This window comes from Balaenoptera ricei, chromosome 9, assembly GCF_028023285.1.
Source record: "Balaenoptera ricei isolate mBalRic1 chromosome 9, mBalRic1.hap2, whole genome shotgun sequence".
Taxonomy (NCBI): Eukaryota; Metazoa; Chordata; class Mammalia; order Artiodactyla; family Balaenopteridae; genus Balaenoptera; species Balaenoptera ricei.
The window spans coordinates 1,759,986-1,786,701 of NC_082647.1; the positions used below are offsets into that span (position 1 = coordinate 1,759,986).

General features: G+C 36.9%; 1 protein-coding gene across 9 annotated transcripts in view; it reads left to right on the top strand.

Annotated features, from left to right (window-relative positions):
* The window catches only part of LMBR1 (limb development membrane protein 1), a 141,970-nt gene that overhangs the window by 100,710 nt on the left and 14,544 nt on the right, over positions 1-26,716 (top strand). For 8 of the 9 annotated variants that reach the window (XM_059932948.1, XM_059932941.1, XM_059932942.1 and 5 more), the window contains 5 exons: positions 891-967; positions 1,612-1,689; positions 4,450-4,523; positions 4,759-4,849; positions 6,092-6,158. In XM_059932948.1, the coding sequence (XP_059788931.1) occupies positions 891-967; positions 1,612-1,689; positions 4,450-4,523; positions 4,759-4,849; positions 6,092-6,158 (387 nt within the window). Of the gene's footprint in view, positions 1-890; positions 968-1,611; positions 1,690-4,449; positions 4,524-4,758; positions 4,850-6,091; positions 6,159-7,032; positions 7,229-26,716 lie in introns of those variants that run through there. The other variant, XM_059932943.1, reaches the window with a different exon arrangement.

Consider the following 26,716-nt stretch of genomic DNA (forward strand, 5'->3'; position numbering starts at 1 on the left):
TTTGTATTTATCCTTCTTGAGATCTGTGGCACTTCATGAGTGTGTGGCTTAATGTCTTTCATCCACTTGGGAAATTGTTGGCCATTATCTCATCAAATACTGCATCTGCTCATTCTCTTTTATTTCCTCAGACTCCAGTTATACATATGCTAGACCTTTTTACTCTTAAATTTTTTTCTTTATTTTCCCTTCTTTTTTTTTTTGGAAAATAAGTAAACTGCTTTATTTGCAGAAATCATAATCAGGTATTTAAAAATCCCTTTGGAATCTGCAGAAAAAGCTAGAATGACTTCAATTTCCATTATTATGGTAGCTCTCTAACATCTTCATACACATTTCTTTTTAAAAAATTAAGTTTGATCCATCTTTTCCAGTTGTTCATGGCATAAGGATTGGTGTGTTACAAGGTAGACCTTTGTCACTAGAAATAGAGGTTTGCTTCCAGCCTTTAGAAAACTGGAAGTGTTTACCTTTGGGATGTGGGATTAGAGGGGATTCTTACTCATGTTACCTGATATTTCCAGATCTCTATCAGTGTGTAAATCTATCATTATAATAATATGTAAATTTAAAAAGAAATACAAATATTACTATATTTTCAGAGTAAGCTGTATATCCACAATATGTTTCATCAATAATTGAAACGTCTTTACAGTGCTAAAATTTGAGCATCACAGGATTGAGATGTTTAATGTAGCAAACTGATTTTAAAATTCTGATTTTTATAGTTTGTGGAGGAAAAGTAAAAATAATTTATGTTTTTAGGAAAAGATAATTTATGTAAGAATAATACATACTGGTTGTATTAGTAGGGAATGAAAATGTGAATCTGGGGAGAAGTTTTGGAAATTACTGAAACTTTTATTATATTTTGTTTTTCCTTCTAATAGAGAGGCGCAAAAAGGCTTCAGCATGGGAAAGAAACTTGGTGTATCCTGCTGTTATGGTTCTCCTTCTTATTGAGACAGTAAGAATTTATTTGCCTAGTTAAATAAGGCAGATTATTTTTTATTTACTTTAGCATTTGTGTATGGCAACTCCCTCAGCTAAATGGTTTCAGGTAAACTGGTTTTCTATCAACAGGATTAAAATCCATCTATGCTTTTATTTGTAAAAACTCAATAGAGCAAAAAATGAAATTAATGGTAATTTTGAAAAGTCCTCAAGATTATCTATTTCCTCATAGAAGCAGGAAATTCATTCTTTTGTTTCAATTGAAAATTAAGAAGAGACAAAGTGTTGTAGATACCCTGATCAAACTCTGTGATAAGATCTGAAAATTATATTATTAAATTAGTTCTGATAACATTTTAACCATTTTTAAAATATGTGGATTTGTGGGTTCCAACTGGTAAAATCAGTTAATAAATGGATCTATATTAATAGCTTTTTTCTTAAGCTTTGAGATTATAATACTTTGCAGAATTTTTACGAATTTATTCTGGAGTTTTTATAGTCTCATTATTTCAGGTTTATATGTAGAGTTTTGGTCTTGACTGCTTTTCCTCTATTCTGAAGCATACATTTGGTTGGTTACTTAGATTTTAATGTGTGTGTATTGACAAAATATCTTTGAAATTCAAAACTGATGGCTTGCTTTTTGTGTTGTAGTCCATTTCGGTCCTCTTGGTGGCTTGTAATATTCTTTGCCTGTTGGTTGATGAAACAGCAATGCCAAAGGGAACAAGGGTAAAGTAAAATGCTTTAAAATGTCTTTCTTTTGCAAAAGTATTCTGTGTGTATAAACTGAGTGTTTCAAATAAATAAATGAAAACATTCACCTTTCTGCATATATATACTTCAAGTTGTATGAATTTCTTTATGCAGTGAGCTTTCATAAACAGTGTTTCTGAACTATATTTTTTGTTTCTGATTTCTTATTTTGGATTGTCTGGGTTTTTAATCAAGTATCAGAGTTTCCTTTTACACTTTGTATCAGAGTTTATCTTTGTTTTACTGAAATTCATATTTGTGATCCTTTAAGAAAATGTATGTTCTGTGAAATAGTGAAATATAAAGAGTTTATTAGATGGATTCATTGCGTTCGCAAAGGATCCAAATATGTGGTTGTAAGGACTCATGCCTCAAAGGAGTCATTTTATGAACTTGAGTCAAAATGTTCAGTTGCTGGAGGAGAGTCAGATATACATCTTTTCATGAATTAACTTAATTTTTTCTCTTGTTTAAAAATTCATGATTTTATTAAGTTGCATCAGTTAGTCTATTTAAATATATTCTCCTTATGGAAGGTAGTTTCCACTAAATATTCATATATGACATACTTTTTCTAGGTGTCTCTATAAACTTTTGGATACTTAAAGTAGCATTAAGTTTTGACATTTTATTTAAGTTATGACACTTTATTACACTATCTCCCATAGAGATGACTTCAAAACTCTTCCAAACTTTTCATGCTTTGGGGGAGGGAAAACATTTTCCTTAACCCTTTCTGGGATCTTCTGGCTGGTCTAAGAATTAAATTTACATGAGACAGATTAACAGGAGAAAACAATTTAATTACGTGTATGTGGGAGCCCGGTAAGAATAATGACCCCCCAGGACAGGTTGGGCAGTTGAGGCTTATATTCCATCTAAGAGAAGGAGAAGGGGGTAGGAGCTTGGAACTTCAAGCGGGAGGAAGGCAATTCACATGGAGATGGAAAAGCAGATGTTTGGTAAACAGAGGGGACACAGAGAGGCCTTTGGTCTCCAGGTCTTGCCAGGTTCCGTCTACCACACTCAGCCCATACTCTTTGTAGCTGTCTCTGGTGATAGTGCTCCGCCTGGACCAGGTCCTTCGTCTGAATTCTTTTAGGCAGTTAAGGGGTGAGGTGGGGGTGGCGCTAAAAAGAAAGACTTAACGAGTCTTCTGTTTCTTAAAAACAATCAGCCTAAAATGATCCTTATGCCAGAGAGACAGCTTTTGGGGTGCAGATTTTGCTTCCCTACATGCCACTTCTCTCTCTGAACCACACGATACACCTTTTCTCTCATAGAAAAAAGCCAATGTTTATCTTAATTCCTTTCCTTCAGTCAAAGATGAAGCTTCTTTCAGAAGCTAATTCTTTCAGCAGTATTCTCAGTTTAGCTCCCTGCCCCCAGCCTCTTCAGGACCTTGTGCCATCTCTCACTGCCATGGCCTCTCCACCACTGCGAGCCTGCCAGCTTGCTTCAGGTCTGTCATTCCACTAACGAAAAACAGCAGTGAGCAGTCCTCCTCCATCCACAGCCTTGTCTTTTGTCTTTTGTTTAGACCCAAATCCATTGATCAAGCAGAAGTCAACTACTGTGTTGACTTCTATCCATTTTTTAACCCATTTTCTTATACCACATACTAGGTGAGGCCCAAGCCCTGTGGTACATTTTTGTACCATTCCTTTCGTGCATAGTACAGAAGGACTTATATGTGGTATGCTCTTTTTATGATTGTGTAAATAAATCAGATCATCTTAATCTTGCCTGTAGGCCTTCTCTTGAGACAGAGAATATTTCCAAAGTGTTTTCCATCCCAGTTAATAAGCTTTCTGTTAGCATTATTCATTTTTTCTTCAAAAGATTGACAAAAGTTGGTAAATTCTTTGTCCATTACCTTATTTATATATGAAATTTCCATGGGTATTCTAACTTCTTCATGCCTATATTAGATTGTATAAATAATATGATATTATTTATTGGTTTATTTTTTTATTAAGCTGACTTTATATTCTTAATTATCCTGGTATATCTGTTAGATGTAATTGAAGCTGATAGCAAAGTAGTAGTTTGTATTCAGAGAGTTTCTGTAATTAGTATGCTTTGAAAACATTGTTCCTACTTCAGTAAGAAATGATTTTTTGCCTGTCTGGCCTCATTAATAAATATTACTTTTTCTACTTGTTAAGTTCTAGATAAAGATAGATTTTGAGAATAGGTATGATGTTTAGGGAAAAATTTATAGCATTGCATTTGGAAAATCTGTGTTAATTAAATCCCTGAATTCCCAAGGAAGATTTAGGGAAAGGAAACTTTCAAGAGTAGTAACAGGATATGTGCATTCACTTTCTTTCTTTGCTTAGCTTCCTTTTGACATATTTTAATTGTATAGTTTTTATATGTTGCCTTAGTGTTCAGACAATTATGTGTTCTATTCTTATTATACTATTATATTTTTAAAAAATTTCTTCCAAGAATATTTAGGATTTAACAATAATCATATCATTTTGATAAGTAACTTAAATTATATTTGAGATAAATCAGAAATGTTTTGAGCTTGTTAAAAGTGATAACGTGGTTGAATTAGTTGATGAATTCAGTCTCGTCACGTTTTATTTTCGTTTGAACGTCTAGATGTTACTCCAGGGTATTAAACATTCCTAATTTCAACTGTCCTATATTTATGAAACAACAATTTTAGGGAAACCAAATATAATAGTGTCATTGAATTCTGAAAAGTGTTTTTTTTCCCTCCAGGGGCCTGGAATAGGAAATGCTTCTCTTTCTGCTTTTGGTTTTGTGGGAGCTGCACTTGAAATCATTTTGATTTTGTATCCTTTCTTTAACTGAAGTTCTGTCTGTTAACAAGTTTTCTGTCTAGTTTTCTGGGACAGTGGTAATTTACTAAGACACTTTCCTGGAAGAAAAAACAAGTCAGTCTTCCTCAAGCACTCCAAGTGGCATTTTGTTTTGTTTTGTTTTTCCTTTCGGCCTTAAGACATTTTGGAGACAATTGAGAACTTAAGGAAACACATTCTTTGGAGAGTTTTTCCTTGATTCTCACAGCTATCTTATGGTGTCCTCTGTTGTCGGTTTCTATAGCCTCCGATTTTTTGGAAACTTTATTCCCAAGAAGGATGACACAACGATGACAAAGGTAAGGTAAAGTCTTAGGTGACTGTGCCTCCCTTTTGCCTTCCAAGACAAACAGACTGTTTTATTTAGTAATCGTGGTGAATGGTTCATTTGCGGTTCTAGGTATTTGTTTGTAAGTTGCGTAAACACACACACTGGAAGAGTTTCAAAATGCTGAATGAGTGGGAAAAGGATGTGCTCTGTTTAATTTGGATGGCATCCATTCACTTGTAAATGCATAGAACCGCAGAGCTTGTTAACTAGCTATAGACGGCTCCTGAAAGGACTCTTTTTCCTACAAAGAAAACGTATTGCTAATGAGTAACTTTGATTGTGCTGACTGTACTTCAGGGAGCTTGTTTGAAATCTGAAGAACTTAGTTGCTACAAGTAGTAGAGACAAAGTATTTCAAATTTGAATAATTAAAGCAAGACGGAAGAGTTCTATTCAGAAACATTTTGTAGTCTGAGGCTAGTTTGACTTTCTACAATATGTCATTGGCTTTGGAATAACAAAGGCTGTTATCTTATATAGTGACTGCATTTGTAAAATATTCCCACAGGCTGACAATGAAGAATAACAAGAGATGCTGGCTTCTTTTCTTTTTTATTATATATTCCATATTTTCAGCTTATTCTAAAGGGGAGAAGTTATTTTTATATATCTTTATCTAAAATGCTATGACTTCTTGAGATACTTAGCATCTAGTTTAAGTAATCATAAGTACTAAGTAGTATTTTCAGCATCTCTTACTTAATATGAAAGAATAAGTATAGGATACATTGAAAATTACTAGAATTTAGGTGTTTTGGATTTCTAGCTTTTTGGTATTAAATCTTACAATAGTTAAACATATTAGAAGTAGATATTATCTATCTTGAGCAGTAGTCTTGGCTTTAAAAGTAGAGTCAGAAGTATTAAAAATATTAATTACTTTTTACTTGTTAGGCAAACCTTTTTGAAATCAGCAACCTCAGTCAATAATGTAAAATGCGTTGTCCGAGGTGTGAAGTAATTTAAGTGTTCTAAAACTTTATATTTGTGTCAGGTACTGTAAATATCTTCTAGAACTCACAGATAGAACTTTAAATGTTTGTAGAAAAGTTTCTATTCTCTTTATTTTCTATATTGAATAGTATCATTCAGAAGTTAGCAAAGTACAGTAGGTAACTGAAATGTCCAGTAACTTGCCAGAATGTGAATGGATTTTATTTATCCGTATACTGTGTAACTGCCCAATATTCTTTCTGATTTCTCATAACAGATCATTGGGAATTGTGTGTCAATCTTGGTCTTGAGCTCCGCACTGCCTGTTATGTCAAGAACACTGGGTAAGTTTAAATGAGAACTTTTCATTTAAAGTTAGTAGCTTTTCAAGTATCAAACTTCTTGCTAAACTTCTAGTTTCTAAACTGTTTTTCAAAGAGATCACTCTTTGAAATATATTATTCTCTCCCACATTATTTTATGCTTTTACTTCTGTAATTCATTTATATACAGAGCTGTACCAAAATAAGCACTTTTATCAAATAAAGACCACTTATTTTTTCAAGTACTTAGAAATAGTCCTTGTCCAAACAATAGACTTTATTTTTTTCATTGACTAATTAAGTTTTGGAGTCCTCTAGTGAGGAAACTGTGATTTTTTTAAAAAAAACAATATTTAATGTCTAGAAAATACTAAACTAATTTTTTCTACGTGAAATGTTTTAAAAAATGTGTAATTTAGTATGTGGTTTAAAAAATTGAGACTGTGTAACACTTATTTTAAGCTGCTTTATGTCCCGGGAATAGACTTGAAAGCAGTAAGATCTAGGAGAGCACGCACTGATTTAAAGGTCATCCTTTAGTTCGTCAGCTTTTTACTGGCTTGTGATTTATGTAGTTTTCTTAATTTTTCAATTCACAGAGAATTTTGGTCATCATTTAAAAGTAAAATATTTCCAGTGTGTCATTGAAATAGTTGAATAAATCTTCCTTCGTTTGGTGTTCTTATCTTTTATAAAGCACTGTTGCAGACTGTATTCTCAGTTCTTGGCTAAATATTATTTCAGACAAAAATTTCCACTAGGCAGTTCTGTTCCGTTTTCTAGACTTAGATTTTGACTTGAGTGTTCACAAATGATTAGGAAAATCCCATTATTCAACCTTAGCAACATGCTTATGACAAAGATTGCAAGTAACTTTGAATTGCTTTTGTTTTAGCGCTTATGTGGCCTCCATTATTTATTCAAGGCCCACAGCTGTCGGGGATGCAGGCTGTGCCAGGAAGGGTATAAGCTTTGTGGTCATCTTCATAATGCTCACAGAGAAGTTCATGTTTTAATACAAGTGGAATCTAAATGTAAATGTAGAAGGGACCGCCGTTCCACAGACTAATACAAAGCTCATTTACTTAGAGGTCTTATTTCTTTTGTGTTTGCATTATAGGACTTGTTATCGTTTTGACATCTGCTTATGGTGTGCTAATCTTGAAAATGCCATAAATATACACTTTAGTAACTTGATTTGTAGCTAACTGTGATCGTTTGTATTATGGCAGTCCAACAAATAATTTCTGTGATATTGTAGCCAACCTACCATTTTATCATTTATGAAATTCACTGTGCTCTGTTATTTAAGATTAATTGTTAATAGTAATATATGGATTTTATGGAAGAAAATTACGTGCTGAGTACAGTTTTAATACAAAGAAAACAAATTAATGACAAAATGTGCTTTTTGAAGATCAACAAATTAAATTCCTGAGTAGTTTGCCATAGAGATAAATAAAAAGAAGAAAAAGAAAGATGGAACAATTAAAATGCAGCTAACAAATGCCTGGACCCAGCTGTCCAAACAGGATTAATGGAGTGCATTAGGGTACAGTGAGTCATGTGGTGCTTTGCAAAATATCAACACGCACTGCGCTACATGTTATGCCCAGTGGCACTGAATAGATGAAAAGAAAGAAATACGTTAAACAGATTCATAGAGGCTTTTCACAGAATTAAAAAAGCAAATTTCTGGACTAAAAGAAAAAGCTTTATTTTAGTATTATGGGAAATGCAAACTAGAGAGTTACTTTGTAATGCCTCTATTAACCCTTTAGAATTGAGTCTTTGATTTTAAGAAGATAAAATATAGAGAATTGTCATGAATATTATCTTAGTGTATAACGGGATTTTGATTTACTAGCTGAAAAGCTTATAAGACTAGAATAGAGGATGCATTTAACAACCAAATTCCAAGCTGTGAAATTTTTCACTCTTTCTCATTGCCTCTCACAAGGAAGTCCTGACCCTTAGGGTGCTCTCCTTTGCTCCTGTGAATTCAGCCGGCGTTCTCAGTTAAATGAGAAATGAAGGAGCAAGGAAAATTATAATTTATCTGTATAAGTGCAGTTTTTCTCTTTAGTAATTTTTAGTGATGATTATAACTTTAATTGTAAATTGCAAGTGTATTGAATCCTGTATAAAATGATTGATTTGGTGATATTTTTGCTTCAAAAAGGAAAATGTTTTTTAAAAAATTTAATTTGCCAACTGCTATTGCTGCATCATTGGTATAAACTATAGCTTTAGACTTGAATGCCTGGTGTGATATGACAGATTTATTACAGAATTCCTCTGAAATAGCTTCTTATATTTAAATATGGAAGATTTTATACTAATTAAAAAATTACCACTAAGTAGATTTTACAAGCATATCACTTGCCACAAAGAATTAGGTTGTGAGGAGCATTTTGGCTATGTATTTTTAGCCAAATATAATTAATATCGATGATAGTTTTGTTGTCCATTGGAAACACAAAGAATCTGTGCGTAACACTTTTTATTTGAAATCTTTAAAACCTTTTAAAACTGATGCCCTGTCAGTGGATATGCTTTCCAAAACGTTGTTTTGCTGCCTGTTTAGTGTTCAGTTTTGAAAAATCCAACATTTTGAGGGATATGATGTCCTTATTTTTAGCAATCAATTTACTCTTTGGTATAATAGACTCTCAAGGTGATTAGAGGAGATGGTTCACAAAGTGAAAATAGAACAGGCTCAAACCTAATAAATTATTTATAGAGGCCCAGACTTTGCTATAACAAAATATTTTAAAGGCAGCAGTGAATTTTGTGAGAATAGATTTTGCCAGATTGCTGACATGTTCTTGGTTATGCTTAATCAAGAAACAACTGAGAGATTGACAGTTTTTACATTATTCTTTATTTGAAATCTCCTTTAACAGGAAAAATTTTCTCAGATGCAACCAATAGACTTCGTAATACTTTTACTAATTTCCATTTTGAAGTTATTTTTATAGTTAGTTGTATTTTCATCCTGAAATTCTTTCTGTAAATTTTAAGTTATTCAAGGCCCAAAAGCAGATTTTTTTTAATACACTTAAAACAAAAAACACTTAACCTTTCAAATCAGCTTGGATCTATTTTTAGTATTTCCATGTATTTCTCATCTGGGTCCCATATAGTCCATCATCTTGCAGGATTTAAAGTGTATTATTCTCTTTTGTTCCTTGATGAAGGGTCTATGTTTAAAAACTGGTCCTTTGCGGGAGAGGTCTTTATTTGGGTTTGTAAATACACTAGTAATCTTTACCCTGAGCTTTCCCTCTCCAGTGTGAATCAGAAATAAATGATGCTTAGACATGACAAATGTGAAATTGAAGTATAAATCTTAATATATATTCCTAATTATGGCTTTGATGTAAAAATAATTCTAAACCCTGTATTGAAAATTTCTCCGCAAAAAAATTGTGTATGACTTAATTATATTCTGTTATATTGCAGAGCGTAATAAATGAGTGGTAAAATTAACTTTTGATTGATTACTAATGTTCTTATACCTGACCAATAAATTTGTATATCTAGTTAGGATTTTTAATTATAAAGGAAAAGTATTCTGTGTCAAATATCTGAAAGAAGTCAGAGGGTCACTAATGCTCACTCCCTCAACACCCCCGTTCCCAGTGTCCACTTGTCGTGTCCTTCTGTTGCTGTTCTTGTTTCAGAGCACATAGTCCTTCTTGCCTGAGGAAATATCGTGTTGGCCACGTATTCTAAATAACTTAGCCATCTGTTGACATACGTTCAACTCCCTTAAGTTTTGATTTGTTATAAAATATTTTTCATATGAAATTAATTCCAGTTAGGATTATTTAGTTGGAGGGAGCCTTAAGATGTAATTTTTTAAATGTTAAGAATTAAAATGTTACAATTAAAACTAGAACGTAAACTACAGTAAGGATCTAATTTACACTAAGAATCAAGACCCCCAACCTGGCTGAGAATACTTAATAGTACACCTATACATGGCCAACTCTGAGACTGATGAACAGATTATCTCCTTATTTATAGGAAATTTTATTTTTCAATTAATTTTTAAGTATGTACATGAATAACTTCTTATGAGGAATATTAAAAACAGATCAGGCGCAAATTCCTTTTGACCGCCACTTTTTTTTTTCCCCCACACTATTTTAAATATTTATTTAGTTATTCATTTTTGGCTGTGTTGGGTCTTCGTTTCTGTGCGAGGGCTTTCTCTAGTTGCGGCAAGCGGGGGCCACTCTTCATCGCGGTGCGAGGGCCTCTCACTATCGCGGCCTCTCTTATTGCGGAGCACAGGCTCCAGACGTGCAGGCTCAGTAGTTGTGGCTCACGGGCCTAGTTGCTCCGCGGCATGTGGGATCTTCTCAGACCAGAGCGCGAACCCGTATCCCCTGCATTAGCAGGCAGATTCTCAACCACTGCGCCACCAGGGAAGCCCCCTTGACCACCACTTTTATTTTTATTTATTTATTTTTTTAACATCTTCATTGGAGTATAATTGCTTTATAATGTTGTCTTAGTTTCTGCTATATAACGAAGTGAATCAGCTATACATATACGTATACATATATCCCCATATCCCCTCCCTCTTGCGTCTCCCTCCCACCCTCCCTATCCCACCCCTCTAGGTGGTCACAAAACACCGAGCTGATCTCCCTGTGCTATGTGGCTGCTTCCCACTAGCTATCTATTCTACATTTGGTAGTGTATATATATCCATTCCACTCTCTCACTTTGTCCCAGCTTACCCTTCCCCCTCCCCATGTCCTCAAGTCCATTCTCTATGTCTGCATCTTTATTCCTGTCCTGCCCCTAGGTTCATCAGAACCATTTTTTTTTTAGATTCCATATATATCTGTTAGTTTACGGTATTTGTTTTTCTCTCTCTAACTTACTTCACTATGTACGACAGACTCTAGGTCCATCCACCTAACTACAAATAATTCAGTTTCGTTTCTTTTTATGGCTGAGTAATATTCCATTGTATATATGTGGCACATCTTCTTTATCCATTCATCTGTCAGTGGACACTTAGGTTGCTTCCATGACCTGGCTATTGTAAATAGTGCTGCAATGAACACTGTGGTACATGACTGTTTTTGAATTATGGTTTTCTCAGGGTATATGCCTGGTACTGGGATTGCTGGGTCGTATGGAAGTTCTATTTTTAGTTTTGTAAGGAACCTGCATGCTGTTCTCCATAGTGGCTGTATCAATTTACATTCCCACCAACAGTGCAAGAGGGTTGGTTCCCTTTTCTCCACACCCTCTCCAGCATTTATTGTTTGTAGATATTTTGATGAGGGCCATTCTGACTGGTGTGAGATGATACCTCATTGTAGTTTTGATTTGCATTTCTCTAATGATTAGTGATGTTGAGCATCCTTTCATGTGTTTGTTGGCAATCTGTATATCTTCTTTGGAGAAATGTCTATTTAGGTCTTCTGCCCATTTTTGGATTGGGTTTTTTGTTTTTGTGATATTGAGCTGCATGAGCTGCTTGTATATTTGGAGATTAATCCTTTGTCGTCACTTCATTTGCAAATATTCCCTCCCATTCTGAGGGTTGTCTTTTCGTCGTGTTTATGGTTTCCTTTGCTGTGCAAAAGCTTTTAAGTTTCATTAGGGCCCATTTGTTCATTTTTGTTTTTATTTCCTTTCCTATAGGAGGTGGGTCAGAAAGGATCTTGCTGTGATTTATGTCATAGAGTGTTCTGCTTATGTTTTCCTCTAAGAGTTTTATAGTGTCTAGCCTCACATATAGGTCTTTAATCCATTTTGAGTTTATTTTTGTGTATGGTGTCAGAGTGTTCTAATTTCATTCTTTTACATGTAGCTGTCCAGTTTTCCCAGCACCACTTATTGAAGAGGCTGTCTTTTCTCCATTTTATATTCTTGCCTCCTTTATCAAAGATAAGGTGACCATATGTGCGTGGGTTTCTCTCTGGGCTTTCTATCCTGCTCCATTATTCTATATTTCTGCTTTTGTGCCACTACCATACTGTCTTAATGACTGTAGCTTTGTAGTATAGTCTGAAGTCAGGGAGCCTGATTCCTCCAGCTACATTTTTCTTTCTCAAGATTGCTTTGGCTATTCGGGGTCTTTTGTGTTTCCATACAAATTGTGAAATTTTTGGTTCTAGTTCTGTGAAAAATGCCATGGGTAGTTTGATAGGGATTGCACTGAATCTGTTGATTGCTTTGGGTAGTAGAGTCATTTTCACAATATTGATTCCTCCAATTCAAGAATATGGTATATCTCTCCATCTGTTTGTATCATCTTTAATTTCTTTCATCAGTGTCTTATAGTTTTCTGCATACAGGTCTTTTGTCTCCCTAGGTAGGTTTATTCCTAGGTATTTTATTGTTTTTGTTGCAATGGTAAATGGGAGTGTTTCCTTAATTTCTCTTTCAGATTTTTCATCATTAGTGTATAGGAATGCAAGAGATTTCTGTGCATTAATTTTGTATCCTGCTACTTTACCAAATTCATTGATTAGCACTAGTATTTTTCTGGTAGCATCTTTAGGATTCTCGATGTATAGTATCATGTCATCTGCAAACAGTGACAGTTTTACTTCTTCTTTTCCGATTTGGATTCCTTTTATTTCTTTTTCTTCTCTGATTGCTGTGGCTAAAACTTTCATAACTATGTTGAATAATAGTGGTGAGAGTGGGCCTTCTTGTCTTGTTCCTGATCTTACAGGAAATGGTTTCAGTTTTTCACCATTGAGAACGATGTTGGCTGTGGGTTTGTCATATATGGCCTTTATTATGTTGAGGTAAGTTCCCTCTATGCCTACTTCCTGGAGGGATTTTATTATAAATGGATGTTGAATTTTGTCAAAAGCTGTTTCTGCATCTGTTGAGATGATCATATGGTTTTTATCCTTGGATTTGTTAATATGGTGTATCACATTGATTGATTTGTGTATATGGAAGAATCCTTGCATTCCTGGGATAAATCCCACTTGATCATGGTGTATGATCCTTTTAATGTGCTGTTGGATTCTGTTTGCTAGTATTTTGTTGAGGATTTTTGCATCTGTGTTCATCAGTGATATTGGCCTGTAGTTTTCTTTTTTTGTGACATCTTTGTCTGGTTTTGGTATCAGGGTGATGGTAGGTAGACTTGTAGAATGAGTTTGGGGTTGTTCCTCCCTCTGCTATATTTTGGAAGAGTTTGAAAAGGATAGGCATTAGCTCTTCTCTAAATGTTTGATAGAATTCGCCTGTGAAGCCATCTGGTCCTGGGCTTTTGTTTGTTGGAAGATTTTTTTAAAAAATAAATTTATTTATTTATTTTATTTTTGGCTGTCTTGGGTCTTCACTGCTGTGCACGGGCTTTCTCTGGTTGCGGTGAGTGGGAGCTACTCTTTGTTGCGGTGCACGGGCTTCTCACTGCAGTGGCTTCTCTTGTCGCGGAGCATGGGCTCTATGCTTGCAGGCTTCAGTAGTTGCAACACATAGGCTCAGTAGTTGTGGCTCGTTGGCTCTAGAGCACAGGCTCAGTAGTTGTGATGCACGGGCTTAGTTGCTCCGCGGCATGTGGGATCTTCCCAGACCAGGGCTCGAACCCATGTCCCCTGCATTGGCAGGTGGATTCTTAATCACTGTGCCACCAGGGAAGTCACTGTTGGAAGATTTTTAATCACAGTTTCAGTTTCAGTGCTTGTGATTGATCTGTTTATATTTTCTATTTCTTCCTGGTTCAGTCTTGGAAGGTTGTGCTTTTCTAAGAATTTGTCCATTTCTTCCAGGTTGTCCATTTTATTGGCATATAGTTGCTTGTAGTAATCTCTCATGATCCTTTGTATTTCTGCAGTGTCAGTTGTTACTTCTCCTTTTTCATTTTTAATTCTGTTGATTTGAGTCCTCTCCCTTTTTTTCTTGTTAGTCTGGCTAATGGTTTATCAGTTTTGTTTATCTTCTCAAAGAACCAGCTTTTAGTTTTATTGATCTTTGCTATCGTTTCCTTCATTTCTTTTTCATTTATTTCTGAACTGATCTTTATGATTTCTTTCCTTCTACTAACTTTGGGTTTTTTTTGTTGTTGTTGTTCTTTCTCTAATTGCTTTAGGTGTAAGGTTAGGTTGTTTATTTGAGATATTTCTTGTTTCTTGAGGTAGGATTGTATTGATATAAACTTCCCTCTTAGAACTGCTTTTACTGCATCCCGTAGGTTTTGGGTCATCATGTTTTCATTGTCATTTGTTTCTAGGTATTTTTTGATTTCTTCTTTGATTTCTTCAGTGATCTCTTGGTTATTTAGTAACGTATTGTTTAGCCTCCATGTGTTTGTACTTTTTACAGTTTTTTTCCCTGTAATTGATATGTAGTCTCATAGCATTGTGGTAAGAAAAGATACTTGATACAATTTCAATTTTCTTAAATTTACCAAGGCTTGATTTGTGACCCAAGATATGCTCTATCCTGGAGAATGTTCCATGAGCACTTGAGAAGAAAGTGTATGCTGTTGTTTGTGGATGGACTGTCCTATAGATATCAGTTAAGTCCATCTTGTTTAATGGTTCATTTAAAGCTTGAATTTTCTTATTTATTTTCATTTTGGATGATCTGTCCATTGGTGAAAGTGGGGTGTTAAAGTCCCCTATTATGATTGTGTTACTGTCAGTTTCCCCTTTTATGGCTATTAGCATTTGCCTTATGTATTGAGGTGCTGCTATGTTGGGTGCATAAATATTTACAATTGTTATATCTTCTTCTTGGATTGATCCCTTGATCAGTATGTAGTGTCCTTCTTTGTCTTTTGTAATAGTCTTTATTTTAAAGTCTATTTTGTCTGATATGAGAATTGCTACTCCAGCTTTCTTTTGATTTCCATTTGCATGGAATATCTTTTTCCATCCCCTCACTTTCAGTCTGTATGTGTCCCTAGGTCTGAAGTGGGTCTCTTGTAGACAGCATATATATATGGGTCTTGTTTTTGTATCCATTCAGCCAGTCTATGTCTTTTGGTTGGAGCATTTAATCCATTTACATTTAAGGTAGTTATTGATATGTATTTTCCTATTACCATTTTCTTAATTGTTTTGGGTTTGTTATTGTAGGTCTTTTCCTTCTCTTGTGTTTCCTGCCTAGAGAAGTTCCTTTAGCATTTGTTGTAAAGCTGGTTTGGTGGTGCTGAATTCTCTTAGCTTTTGCTTGTCTGTAAAGGTTTTAATTTCTCCGTCGAATCTGAATGAGATCCTTGCTGGGTAGAGTAATCTTGGTTGTAGGTTTTTCCCTTTCATCACTTTGAATATGTCTTGCCAGTCCCTCTGGCTTGCAGAGTTTCTGCTGAAAGATCAGCTGTTAACCTTATGGGGATTCCCTTGTATGTTATTGTTTTTCCCTTGCTGCTTTTAATATATTTTCTTTGTATTTAATTTTTGATAGTTTGATTAGTATGTGTCTTGGCGTGTTTCTGCTTGGATTTATCCTGTATAGGACTCTCTGCCCTTCCTGGACTTGATTAACTATTTCCTTTCCCATATTAAGGAAGTTTTCAAGTATAATCTCTTCAAATATTTTCTCAGTACCTTTCTTTTTCTCTTCTTCTGGGACTCCTATAATTCGAATGTTGGTGTGTTTATTGTTGTCCCCGAGATCTCTGAGATTGTCCTCAGTTCTTTTCATTCTTTTTTCTTTATTCTGCTCTGCGGTAGTTATTTCCACTGTTTTATCTTCCACGTCACTAATCCGTTCTTCTGCCTCAGTTATTTTGCTATTGATTCCTTCTAGAGAATTTTTAATTTCATTTATTGTGTTGTTCATCATTGTTCGTTTGCTCTTTAGTTCTTCTAAGTCCTTGTTCAGCGTTTCTTGTATTTTCTCCATTCTGTTTCCAAGTTTTTGGATCATCTTTACTATCATTACTCTGAATTCTTTTTCAGGTAGACTGCCTATTTCCTCTTCATTTGTTTGGTCTGGTGGGTTTTTACTTTGCTCCTTCATCTGCTGTGTATTTCTCTGTCTTCTCATTTTGTTTAACTTAACTGTGTTTGGGGTCTCCTTTTTGCAGGCTGCAGGTTCATAGTTCCTGTTGTTTTTGGTGTTTGCCCCCAGTGGGTAAGGTTGGTTCAGTGGGTTGTGTAGGCTTCCTAGTGGAGGGGACTGGTGCCTGTGTTCCGGTGGATGAGGCTGGATCTTGTCTTTCTGGCGGGCAGGATCGCGTCTGGTGGTGTGTTTTGGGGTGTCTGTGAACTTCTTATGATTTTAGGCAGCCTCTCTGCTAATGGGTGGGGTTGTGTTCCTGTCTTGCTAGTTGTTTGGCCTGGGGTGTCCAGCACTGGAGTTTGCTGGTCGTTGAGTGGAGCTGGGTCTTAGCGTTGAGACAGAGATCTTTGGGGAGCTGTCGCTGATTCATATTACGTGGGGCTGGGAGGTCTCTGGTGGTCCAGTGTCCTGAACTCGGCTCTCCCACCTCAGACGCTCAGGCCTGACAGCCAGCCGGACCACGAAGACCCTTTTGGGATGTCTGAGGTCTTCTGCCAGCATTCAGTAGGTGTTCTGTAGGAGTTGTTCCACATGTAGATGTATTTTTGATGTATTTGGGGAGGAAGGTGATCTCCATGTCTTACTCCTCTGCCATCTTGAAGGTCCTACCGACCACCACTTTTAATACCAATCCTTTCTTTAGAGTTTCCAGGAATCAATTTGATATGTAGCTTTTAAAATCTTTTTCTATGTGTACACACACACACACACTTGTGCGTGTGCATGTGCACGCACACACACAGTGCACTCTGTAGGAAATTTATAACTGTCACCTGGTTATTACTTTGTTTCTGATGGGTGTTCTTGTTTCTTCTTTGACTTCTAACTTTGGTGTGCCATCAGTAGGAGTTAAAAGAGGAAGAGGTTTTGAACTCATTTCTTCTATCGGAATTCAGTCAGCTGAAAATGAATTTCAACCCAGAATACTTAATTATCTCTTCCTGCTCAGGTCACCAGTGACCTCCTGGTTGCCCAGTTGTGTGCATTTTGTTTTTATCTTAATTGCTCAGTAGCACTTGCTGTTTGTAACCCCGCTTCACAGATGTCTTCTTTCTTAATATATGAGCACCACTCCTCTTTTTTCTCCTTCTCCTTCTCTGGCTATTCTTTAGCTGTCTCTTTTACTGCTCCTCCGCTTCATCCACACACTTGTCCCCAGATGCGCACCTCTAACCCACCACCCACCCCTGAGCTAGGAGCAGATAACCCTGCCTCTGTACTCCACGTGTTGTCCCGCAGCCATCTCACATTGGTCATTTCCCCTGTGCGACCCATACGTGCGTGTACGTGTGTGTCTGTGTGAGTGTCCCTCCTTCCTTCCCTCCATCTCTCCCTCGTTCCCTCCTCTCTCCTTTTCTCCCTCCCTTGTACTTCCATCCTTGGGCACTTTCTATTCAGTATGCCAAACCAGAAACTGGGGAGTTTATTAGATGCCTCCACCTTCCTGTACCAATACCTAATGGCACTCCTCATTTTCATCTTGTTAATATTTCTTGCATTCACCCCTGCCTTCCCATTTCCCTTGTAAAAAAAAGTGCAAAGAATCAGACTTGTTTAGCATCAAAGCAGAGAGCTGAGTATATGATTTTATTTTAATATTTCATTGTGAGGGAATGTTCATGAAGTGGATTCTAAACAGGTGTTCTTTTCTTTGAGGAGGGTAGAGTAAGAAGTGAAACCAAAGCAAAAGAACCAGGGAAGTATTTAATTTTCCAAATGAGGATGTGATATTGAGAGATACTCTGGAGGCCCCATCTCAGGAGATTTTCTCCAGGAAGAGAGTAGGCAGTTACCATCATTGGAGGTCTTAAACTTACACTTGTTTTAAAATTAGCACTTCAAGTTTGTTCTTGGGCTATGATTATAATTACCATTCATTTAATTTTAATTTGTATTAAAATTCACATATGCTAGTTCATCTGGACTACTGAGTTAAATTGCTTCACCTTAGGACAAAATGAGTTTGTAGCATGTAAATAGTCATGACTAAAATTGATGTGATATTTGCAAATGCACTTTTCCATCTCCAGGCCCACATTGGTTCACACTGTTCCCACGGTCTCAACCTTTCTCTGCCTGTGCAAGTCCTTCCACCCTCTTAGGCCAGGTTGCATCCTCTGTCGTATGTGAAGGTGTACCAGATTCTTGTTTCAGCCTTGTGGTATACGTACCTATGCGGATTGACTTTCTCAAGGGACTTTACATTTCTTAAAGGGCAAGACCAAATTTTATGCGTCTTTTTATCCCTCACAGTCCCTAGTTAATAAATCTTTGTGACGTCATTGGATGCCACCATGTGAAGGTGGACTGTCTCAGGACAGGTGAACCAGGATATTCCAGGCATCCTGCTTTCATCCTGGTTACCTGTATTTCCGTGTTCCAAGCTTTTGTGACCAAGTGTGCTAGTCGTATTATTTTAAAAGACCCTTACATAATAGGCAAAGTTAGAAACAACGCAAGCATCCATTGACAGATGAATGGATAAATAAATCGTGGTTCATACATACAATGTAATATCATTCAGCTGTAAAAAGGAATGATGCCTAAGTGAAATAAGTCAGTCACAAAAAGACAGATGCTGTATGATTCCACTTATATGAGGTACCTAGAGTCATCTAATTCATAGAAACAGAAAGTGCAATGGTGGGTCCCAGTGCCTGGGGGACAGGAAAATGGAGAATTGTTCTTTAGTGAGAACAGAGTTTCAGTTTTGCAAGATGAAAAGAGTTCGGGACGTTAGTTGTACAACAGTGTGAAGGTACTTAACACTTCCGAACTGCATACTTAAAAATGATTAAGGTGGTAAATTTTATGTTATGCTCGTTCTACCAAAATTAAACAAAAAAAGAAAAAGGAATGAAGCACTGAGACACGCTACAGCGTGGATGAACCTTGAAAACATTGTGCTGAGTGAAATAAGCCAGACCCAAAAGGTCACATAGTGTATGGCTCCACTTATATGAAGTGTCCAGAAGAGGAAGATTCATAGAGACAGAAAGTAGATTAGTGGTTGCCAGGGACTGGGGGGAGGGGTAGTGAGGAAAAACTGCTAATGGGTAGGGGCTTTCACTTTCAACTGATGGAAATGTTTTGCAGTTAGATAGAGATGGTGGTTGCACATGTTGTGAATGCAGTAAATGCACTGAATTATTTAGTTAATTTTATGCTATGTGAATTTCATCTCAATAAATTATATTTTTAAGAAAAGATCTTTACACAGTAGATAGTAAATATTGATATTTGTTCTCTTCCCTGTTTCCTTGACATGGTAATCTAATTCCAAGGGCTAAATTTTTCCTTAAATTTTTATTTATTTATTTGTTTATTATTTTAGTATAGTTGATGTACAATATTATATTAGCTTCAGGTGTACAACATAGTGATTTGACATTTATCTACATTATGAATTGATCCCCATGATAAGCCTAGTGACCATCTGTCATCATACAGAGTTATTACAGTGTTATTGGCCATATTCCCTATGCTGCCTATTATGTCCCTGTAGCTTATTTCTTTTATAACTGAAGGTTTGTGTGTCTTAATCCCCTTTACCTATTTCACCCACCCTCCCACTCCCCTCCCCTTAGCAACCACCGTTTGTTCTCTGTATCTGTGAGCCTATTTTCATTTTGTTTCGTTTTTTAGATTCCACATATAAGTGAGATCATATGGTATTTGTGTTTCTGTGTCTGGCTTATTTCACTTAGCATGATACCCTCTAGATCCATCCATGTGTTGCAAATGGCAAGATTTCAGGTTTTTTTGGCTGACTAATATTCCATTGTATGTATGTGTATATATGTATACATATATACACATACATATATATATATATATATATCACATGTTCTTTATCCATTCATCCATAGATGGACACTTAGGTTGCTTCCATATCTTGGCTGTTGTAAACAATGCTGCAGTGAACATTGGGGTGCATGTGTCTTTTTGAATTTGTGTTTTGCTACTCTAGCTTCCCTTTCATTTCCGTTTGCATGGAATATCTTTTTCCATCTCTTTACCTTCAGCCTGTGTGTGCCTTTAGATCTGAAGTAAGTTTCTAGTAAGCAGCATATATTTGGGTCTGGTCTTTTTTCATTCAGCCACCGTATGTCTTTTGATTAGAGCATTTAATTCATTTACATTTAAAATAATTATTGAGAGGTATTTATTTATTACCATTTTGTTAATTGTTTTCTGCGTTTTTTGATAATTCTTCTTTGTTCTTTTCTTCTCTTGTTCTCTTCCTTTGTGATTTGATGACTTTATTTAGTGTTATGTTTGTATTCCCTTCTCTTTAGTTTTTGTGTATCTTTCATAGGTTTTATGTTTGTGGGTACTATGGTGTTCCTGTGTAACAACCTGCTATGTATATAGCAGTCCATTATAAGTTGACGGTTGCATAAGTTTGAGTGCATTGTAAAAGCACTACATCCCACCCTCCCTCCCCATCACACTTTATGTTTTTGATGTCATATTTTACATCTTTTTATTTTGTGTATCACTTAACCATTTATTTTAGATACAGATGATTTTTACCAGTTTTGTCTTTTAGCCTTCATACTAGCTTTACAGGTCGTTGAGCCACTACCCTTACTATATGTTTGCCTTTACCAGTGAGATTTTTTTTCTTTCATAATTTTCTTGTTTCTAGTTGTGGCCTTTTCTTTTCCCTTTAATGAAGTCCCTTGTTAAGCCAGTTTAGTGGTGATGAACTTTTTTAGCTTTTGCTTGTTTGGGGAATTATTTCTCCTTCAATTCTGAATGATAGTCTTGTTGGTTAGAGCAGCGGTCCCCAACCTTTTCAGCACCAGGGACCGGTTTTGTGGAAGACAGTTTTTCCATGGATGGGGGAGGGGGGGTGGGATGGTTCAGGTGGTAACGCGAGCGCTGGGGAGCGGCAGATGAAGCTTTGCTTGCTCACCTGCCACTTGCCTCCTGCTGCCGCGTGGCCCGGTTCCTAACAGGCTGAGGGCCAGTACTGGTCCACGGCCGGAGGGGTGGGGACCCCTGGGGTAGAGTATTCTTGGTTGTAAGTTTTTTCCTTTCAGTCCTTTCAGTATATCATACCAATCTCTTCTGGCCTGTAAAGTTCCTGCTGAAAAATCAGCTGAACTGTAGGGGTTCCCTTGTATGTAACTAGTCGTTTTTCTCTTGCTGCTTTTAAGATTCTCTCTTTATCTTAAACTTTTGACATTTTAATAATAATGTGACTTGGTGTGAGTCTCTTTGTGTTCATCTTGTTTGGGATCTCTGGACCTGGATGTCTGTTTCCTTTGCCTAGTTAGGGAAGCTGTCAGGCTGATTTCTTCAAATCGATTCCCTGTCCCTTTCTCTCTCTTCTTTTTTTGGGACCTCTGTAATGCAGACGTTAGCATGCTTGATGTTGTCCCAGAGGTCCCTTAAACTGCCTTCATTTTTTTTAAGTCCTTTTTTCTTTTTGCTCTTCTGATTGATTTCTGCTACCTAGTCTTCCAGTTTGCTGATCCGTTCTTCTGCATCCTCTCACCTGCTGTTGATTCCCTCTAGTGTATTTTTCATTTCAGTTATTATATTCTTCAATTCTGATTTAAAAAATAGACATATATATATATATTTTTTTCTATTTCTTTTTTTAAATTCTCACTGAGTTCATCCTTTCTCCTCCCAAGTTTGGTGAGCATCTCTTTATGTCTATTCATTTGAACTCTTTATCTGGTAAATTGCATATCTCCGTTTCATTTAGTTCATTTTCTGGAGTTTTGTCTTGTTCTTTCATCCGGAAGGTATTGTCTCCTCGTTTGCCTCTTTGTGTTTGTTTCTGTGTATTAGGCATATCAGCTGCATCTCCTGGTCTTGAAGGAATGGCCGTATGTAGGTGTCTTATGGGGCCACGTTGTGAATCCCACCCCCAGTCACCAGAGCCAGGTGCTTCAGGGGCATCCCCTTGTGTGGGGTGCACGCACCTCCCTGCTGTGGCTGGGCCACGATTGCTGAGCGGGCACTAGTGGGCGGGGTTGGCCCCCAGGCCAGCTGACTGCAACTGCTACCGGCACACTGGTGCCCCTTGGAGCAGGAGCTGCTTTGGAGGGGCACCAGTGCTGGCTGAGGCTGCCTGCCAGGTGGGGTGGGGCAGGAGCCGCTTTGGAGGGGCTGGTCCTCACGGGAATTCCAGGATGGGCCGCATGGTGTTAGCTAGGTTCATGGACAGTGATAGAAATGGTGCCTCCCAGTACCAGGCCAGCCAGGTGGAAGGAGAGTAAGAGAAAGATGGCAGCACTTCTGTCCCTGGAGAAAGTTCTACCAGATCCCTGCTCCTCCACACCCCCTAAAATTAGTCACAAGTCTCCTTGTATGACCCAGTTGCTTTTCAAGCTGCTGCCTCTGCTGGAACTCAGAGCGAGTACGTTGGTGCATGTGCCCTTCCTGAGCGGAGTCTTGGCTTACAGCAGCCCTCTGGCTCTCCTGGAGATTAGCCTCTGCTGGTTTGCAAAGCCAGACGTTGTGAGGGCTCATCTTCCTGGTGTAGGTCCCCTGGGCGGGGGAGCCTGACATGGCGCCTGGACCCCTTGCTCCTCAGGGGGCACCTGTGCCGTCATGATATCCCTCCTGCTCTGGGTTGCTACACTGGGGGATGTGGGTTCTGACTAGACCAGGTCTCTGCGCATCCATCTCGAAGTGGCCTTTTCTTTATATCCTTAGTTGTTGAAAAATCTGTTCTGCTAGTCTTCAGATTGTTCTCAGAGATGGTTGTTCCTTATGTAGCTGTAGTTTTGGTCCTGAGGCCTAAATATTGTTATGACTATGAGTCAGTCTTTGACTTATTTGTCTCTCTAGTGTTACGCACTTGATAAAGGAAGAGGGATCAGACAACAGGGGCCTTTATTGTACTGATAGCATCCCAGGCGGGAGTGTCTCCTCCACCCTCCTCTCCACCCAGAGTTTAGTCATGATCTAAGGGTTAGTTCAGCACTTCTTTCTCTTACAGTGAAAATGTGATCCTGTCATTACTGTGCTCCCAGTGCTTTAAAGTCTTTGGCCATTAGAATAATTACCTGTTTCCATAAGGTGGCCCAGAAGAACATTTATGCCTAACTCCGCCTGTATGTCCAACTACATCTCTTGCCTCTCCGAGCCTTACGTTCTGAACCATCATGAATAAAAGGGGTGCTCTTCAGTTGTGTTGGGATGGGAAGCAAATACTGCTGTGTACCCACTATGTCTTTGAATATGTTACTTCGTCTGTGTGAATAATTTTGTCATCACCTGTTCTCTGGCATAACCTAACATGTCATCTGAGAGTCAGCTCACTATTAACTCCACAGGTAAAGTTTTCCTTGAATTTCTCCCCCTTTAAGCTCCCTCCTGTGTACCCCCAAAATACTTTTCTCAGTCCTCCGTATATCTGCCATGTCACTTGTCGCATTGTGTTCTAACTGCTCACTTTTCTCTTCACTCCATAAAACTGTGAGCTCCTTAAGGGAAGTAATGGTCAAGTGTATCCAGTGCCTGCACATAGCATTTAGGACGTGTGTGCAATGGAGGAACTCGTGTGCTTTTCAATTTTTCATTTCACTTAACTGTACAAAGACTTTTAGTTGTGCCGGAAGTATTTCATGTCATGAAAATCTTCTTAGGAAGACTCTCAATTCCATGAAGGGAATAAATGTTATACATACTTACTTGTAACTCTTACAGTACCTGTGTAGGGTCAGGAATATGAATAGGAACTCAAAAATACTTTAAAATTTAACTCATACCACAACAGCAAATACAGAAATATAGACTTTCTAATTAAATCTAGTTGACACAGCCATACACTAATATATTCATGCATGATATGGGATATATAGTCTGAAGCCTGATAAATGCATTTTAACAGCTTTATTGAGGTATAAGTCACATATCATAAACTGTACATATTTAGAGTATATAATTTGGTAAGTTTTGACATAACTTGTGTAACTGTGAACCTGTTACTGCAATCAAGATAGTGGATAAGTCTGTCACCCTCAAATGTTTCCTTTTGGCCCTGTATAGTTCCTCCCTCACACCTGTCTCCGTCCCTCCCCCCCCCACACCCCCGCCCCAGCAATATCCCCAGGCAACCACTGACCTTTTTATAACTATAAATTAGTTCACATTTCCTAGAATATTTTATAAATGAAATCATACACTGTGTACTATTTTTTGGTTTCTTTTACTCAGTGTATTTATTTTAAGATTCATCAATGTTGTTTCATGTGTCAATAGTTCACTCTCTTTTTATTGTTGAGTAGTATTCCATTGTACATATATACCACAATTTGTTTTTCCATTCACCCACTGAAGGGCATTTGAGTTGTTTACAGCTTTTGGCTATTGTAAATAAAGCTGCCATGGACATTCACATCCGAGTCTCTGTATGGACTTAGGCTTTCATTTCTCTTGGGTAGTAACTAGAAATGGAATGCCTGGGTGTATACTTCATTTTTAAAGAAACGGCTGAACTGTTCCAAAGTGCTTATACCATTTTATATCTCCATCACAGGTGTATGAAAACTCTGGTTCTTCTACATCTTCACCAATACTTGGTATAGTCAGTCAGTTTAACATTAGCCCTTCTAATAGGTGTGTAGTGGTATCTTTTTGTGGATTTAACTTGAATTTCCCGGATGACTAATGTGCTCATTTGCCATCTGTATATTTTTTTTGATGAAATATTTATTCAGATCTTTGGCTCATTTTTTAAAAGTGCTTTATCACAATACGTGATTTGCAAATATCTTCCCCATTCAGTGGCTTGTCTTTTTATTCTTTTACCAATATCTTTCAAAGTACAGACATTCTTAATTTGATGAAAACAAATTTACCAAATTTTCTTTTATGGATTGTGCTTTTGGTGTCATACCTAGTAAATCTTTCTCTAACCCAAGATCACAAAGATTATCTCCGATGTTTTCTTCTAGAAATTTTATACTTAGGTCCATGACCTATTTTGAGTTAATTTCTATATATTGTATGAGGTATGAATGAAAGTTTATTTTTTGGCATTTGGTAACCAATTATTCCAGCACCACTGCTTGAACAATCTATTCTTTTCCACTGAATTGCCTTTGAAGCTTTGTTGGAAATCTATTGTCCATGTATGTGTGGGTGCAGATCTATTTCTGAACTCTATTTTGTTCCATCGATGTCTCTGTCTTTACATCAATACTACACCGTCTGTATTACTCTGGGTTGATCATGAGACTTGAAATCAGGTAGTGTAAGTCCTTCAGCTTTGTTCTTTTTTTCAGAGTGGTTTTAGTTATTCTAAGTCCTTTGCATTCCTATATGACTTTTAAAAATAGCTTGTCATTTTTCACACAGATGTCTGCTAGGGTTTTGATTTGGACTGTGTTTAATCTGTAGAACAAATTGGAGATGATTAATGTCTTTACAGTATTGAGTCTTTCAGTCCTTGAACAGTCTGTACTTATTTAGTTCTTTAATTTGTCTCAGCAGTGTTTGTAGTTTTATGTTCAGGTCTTGCACATTTGATACTGTTGTGAATGGTATTTTTTTTTAAAAATTCAGTTTCCAATAGTTCATTGCTAGTACGTAGACATACAGTTGATTTTTGTATATTGATCTTTTATTTTGCAACTTTGCTAATAAGTTCACTTACTAGTTCTAGTAATTCTGTTAAATCTATTTTATACGTTTCATTGAATTTTCTACTTTGATGATTATGATGTCTGTGAATAAAGGCAGTTTTACTTCTTCCTTTCCAATATGGATGCTTTTATTTATTTTTCTTCCCTACTGCATTATCTAGGGCCTCCAGTACAATGTTGAATAGAAGTGTGGTGAGGGCAGATGTCCTTGACTTGTTCCTCACCATAGTGGGAAAGCATTCTGACTTTTACCATTAACTGGTATTAGCTATAGTTTTTGTTTGTTTCTTTGTTTTTGTAGATGCCTTTTACCAGGTTGAAGGAATTCCCTTCTTTTCCTGCTTAGCTAGAGTTTTTATTAGGAGTGGATGTTGTATTTTGTTAAATGCTTTTTCTGCATCTATTGACATAATCATTTTCTTTTTTAGTCACTGATGCTCCATTCATTTTTTTGTTTTGTTTTGCTTTCTGTATTTCATTTTGAGTAGTTTCTGTTGAAAATGTCTTCAAGTTTACTAATCTCATCTTTTGCAGTGTCTAATCTGTCTTTAATCCCATCTAATGTATTTTTCATACCTTACATTGCAATTTTTCTCTGTAGAAGGTAAATTTGGGTCTGTTTTATATCTTTTATGTCTCTACTTAACAAGTTCATGCTTTCCTCTAGCTTCTGAAATATAAGGAATATAGTTATAATTGTTTTAATGTCCTTCATACTCATTCTGTCATCTGTGTCATTTCTGGGTTGGTTGTTTTCCCACAAGCAACGTGTTGGTCAGTTCCCGACTGAATACTCAAGACGTCCTGTGCACACCTCTCAGGTTCCCACCCTGTTCAGCTCTCTAGCCACCATGCTGTCCCAAGCTCCACCTGCACCTCAACTCGATGAGATGGTTGGACTCTGTCCCTGTTCCTTTTCACTCTGAGTCAGAAAGCCCTCTTTAGGCAGGAGCTATGACA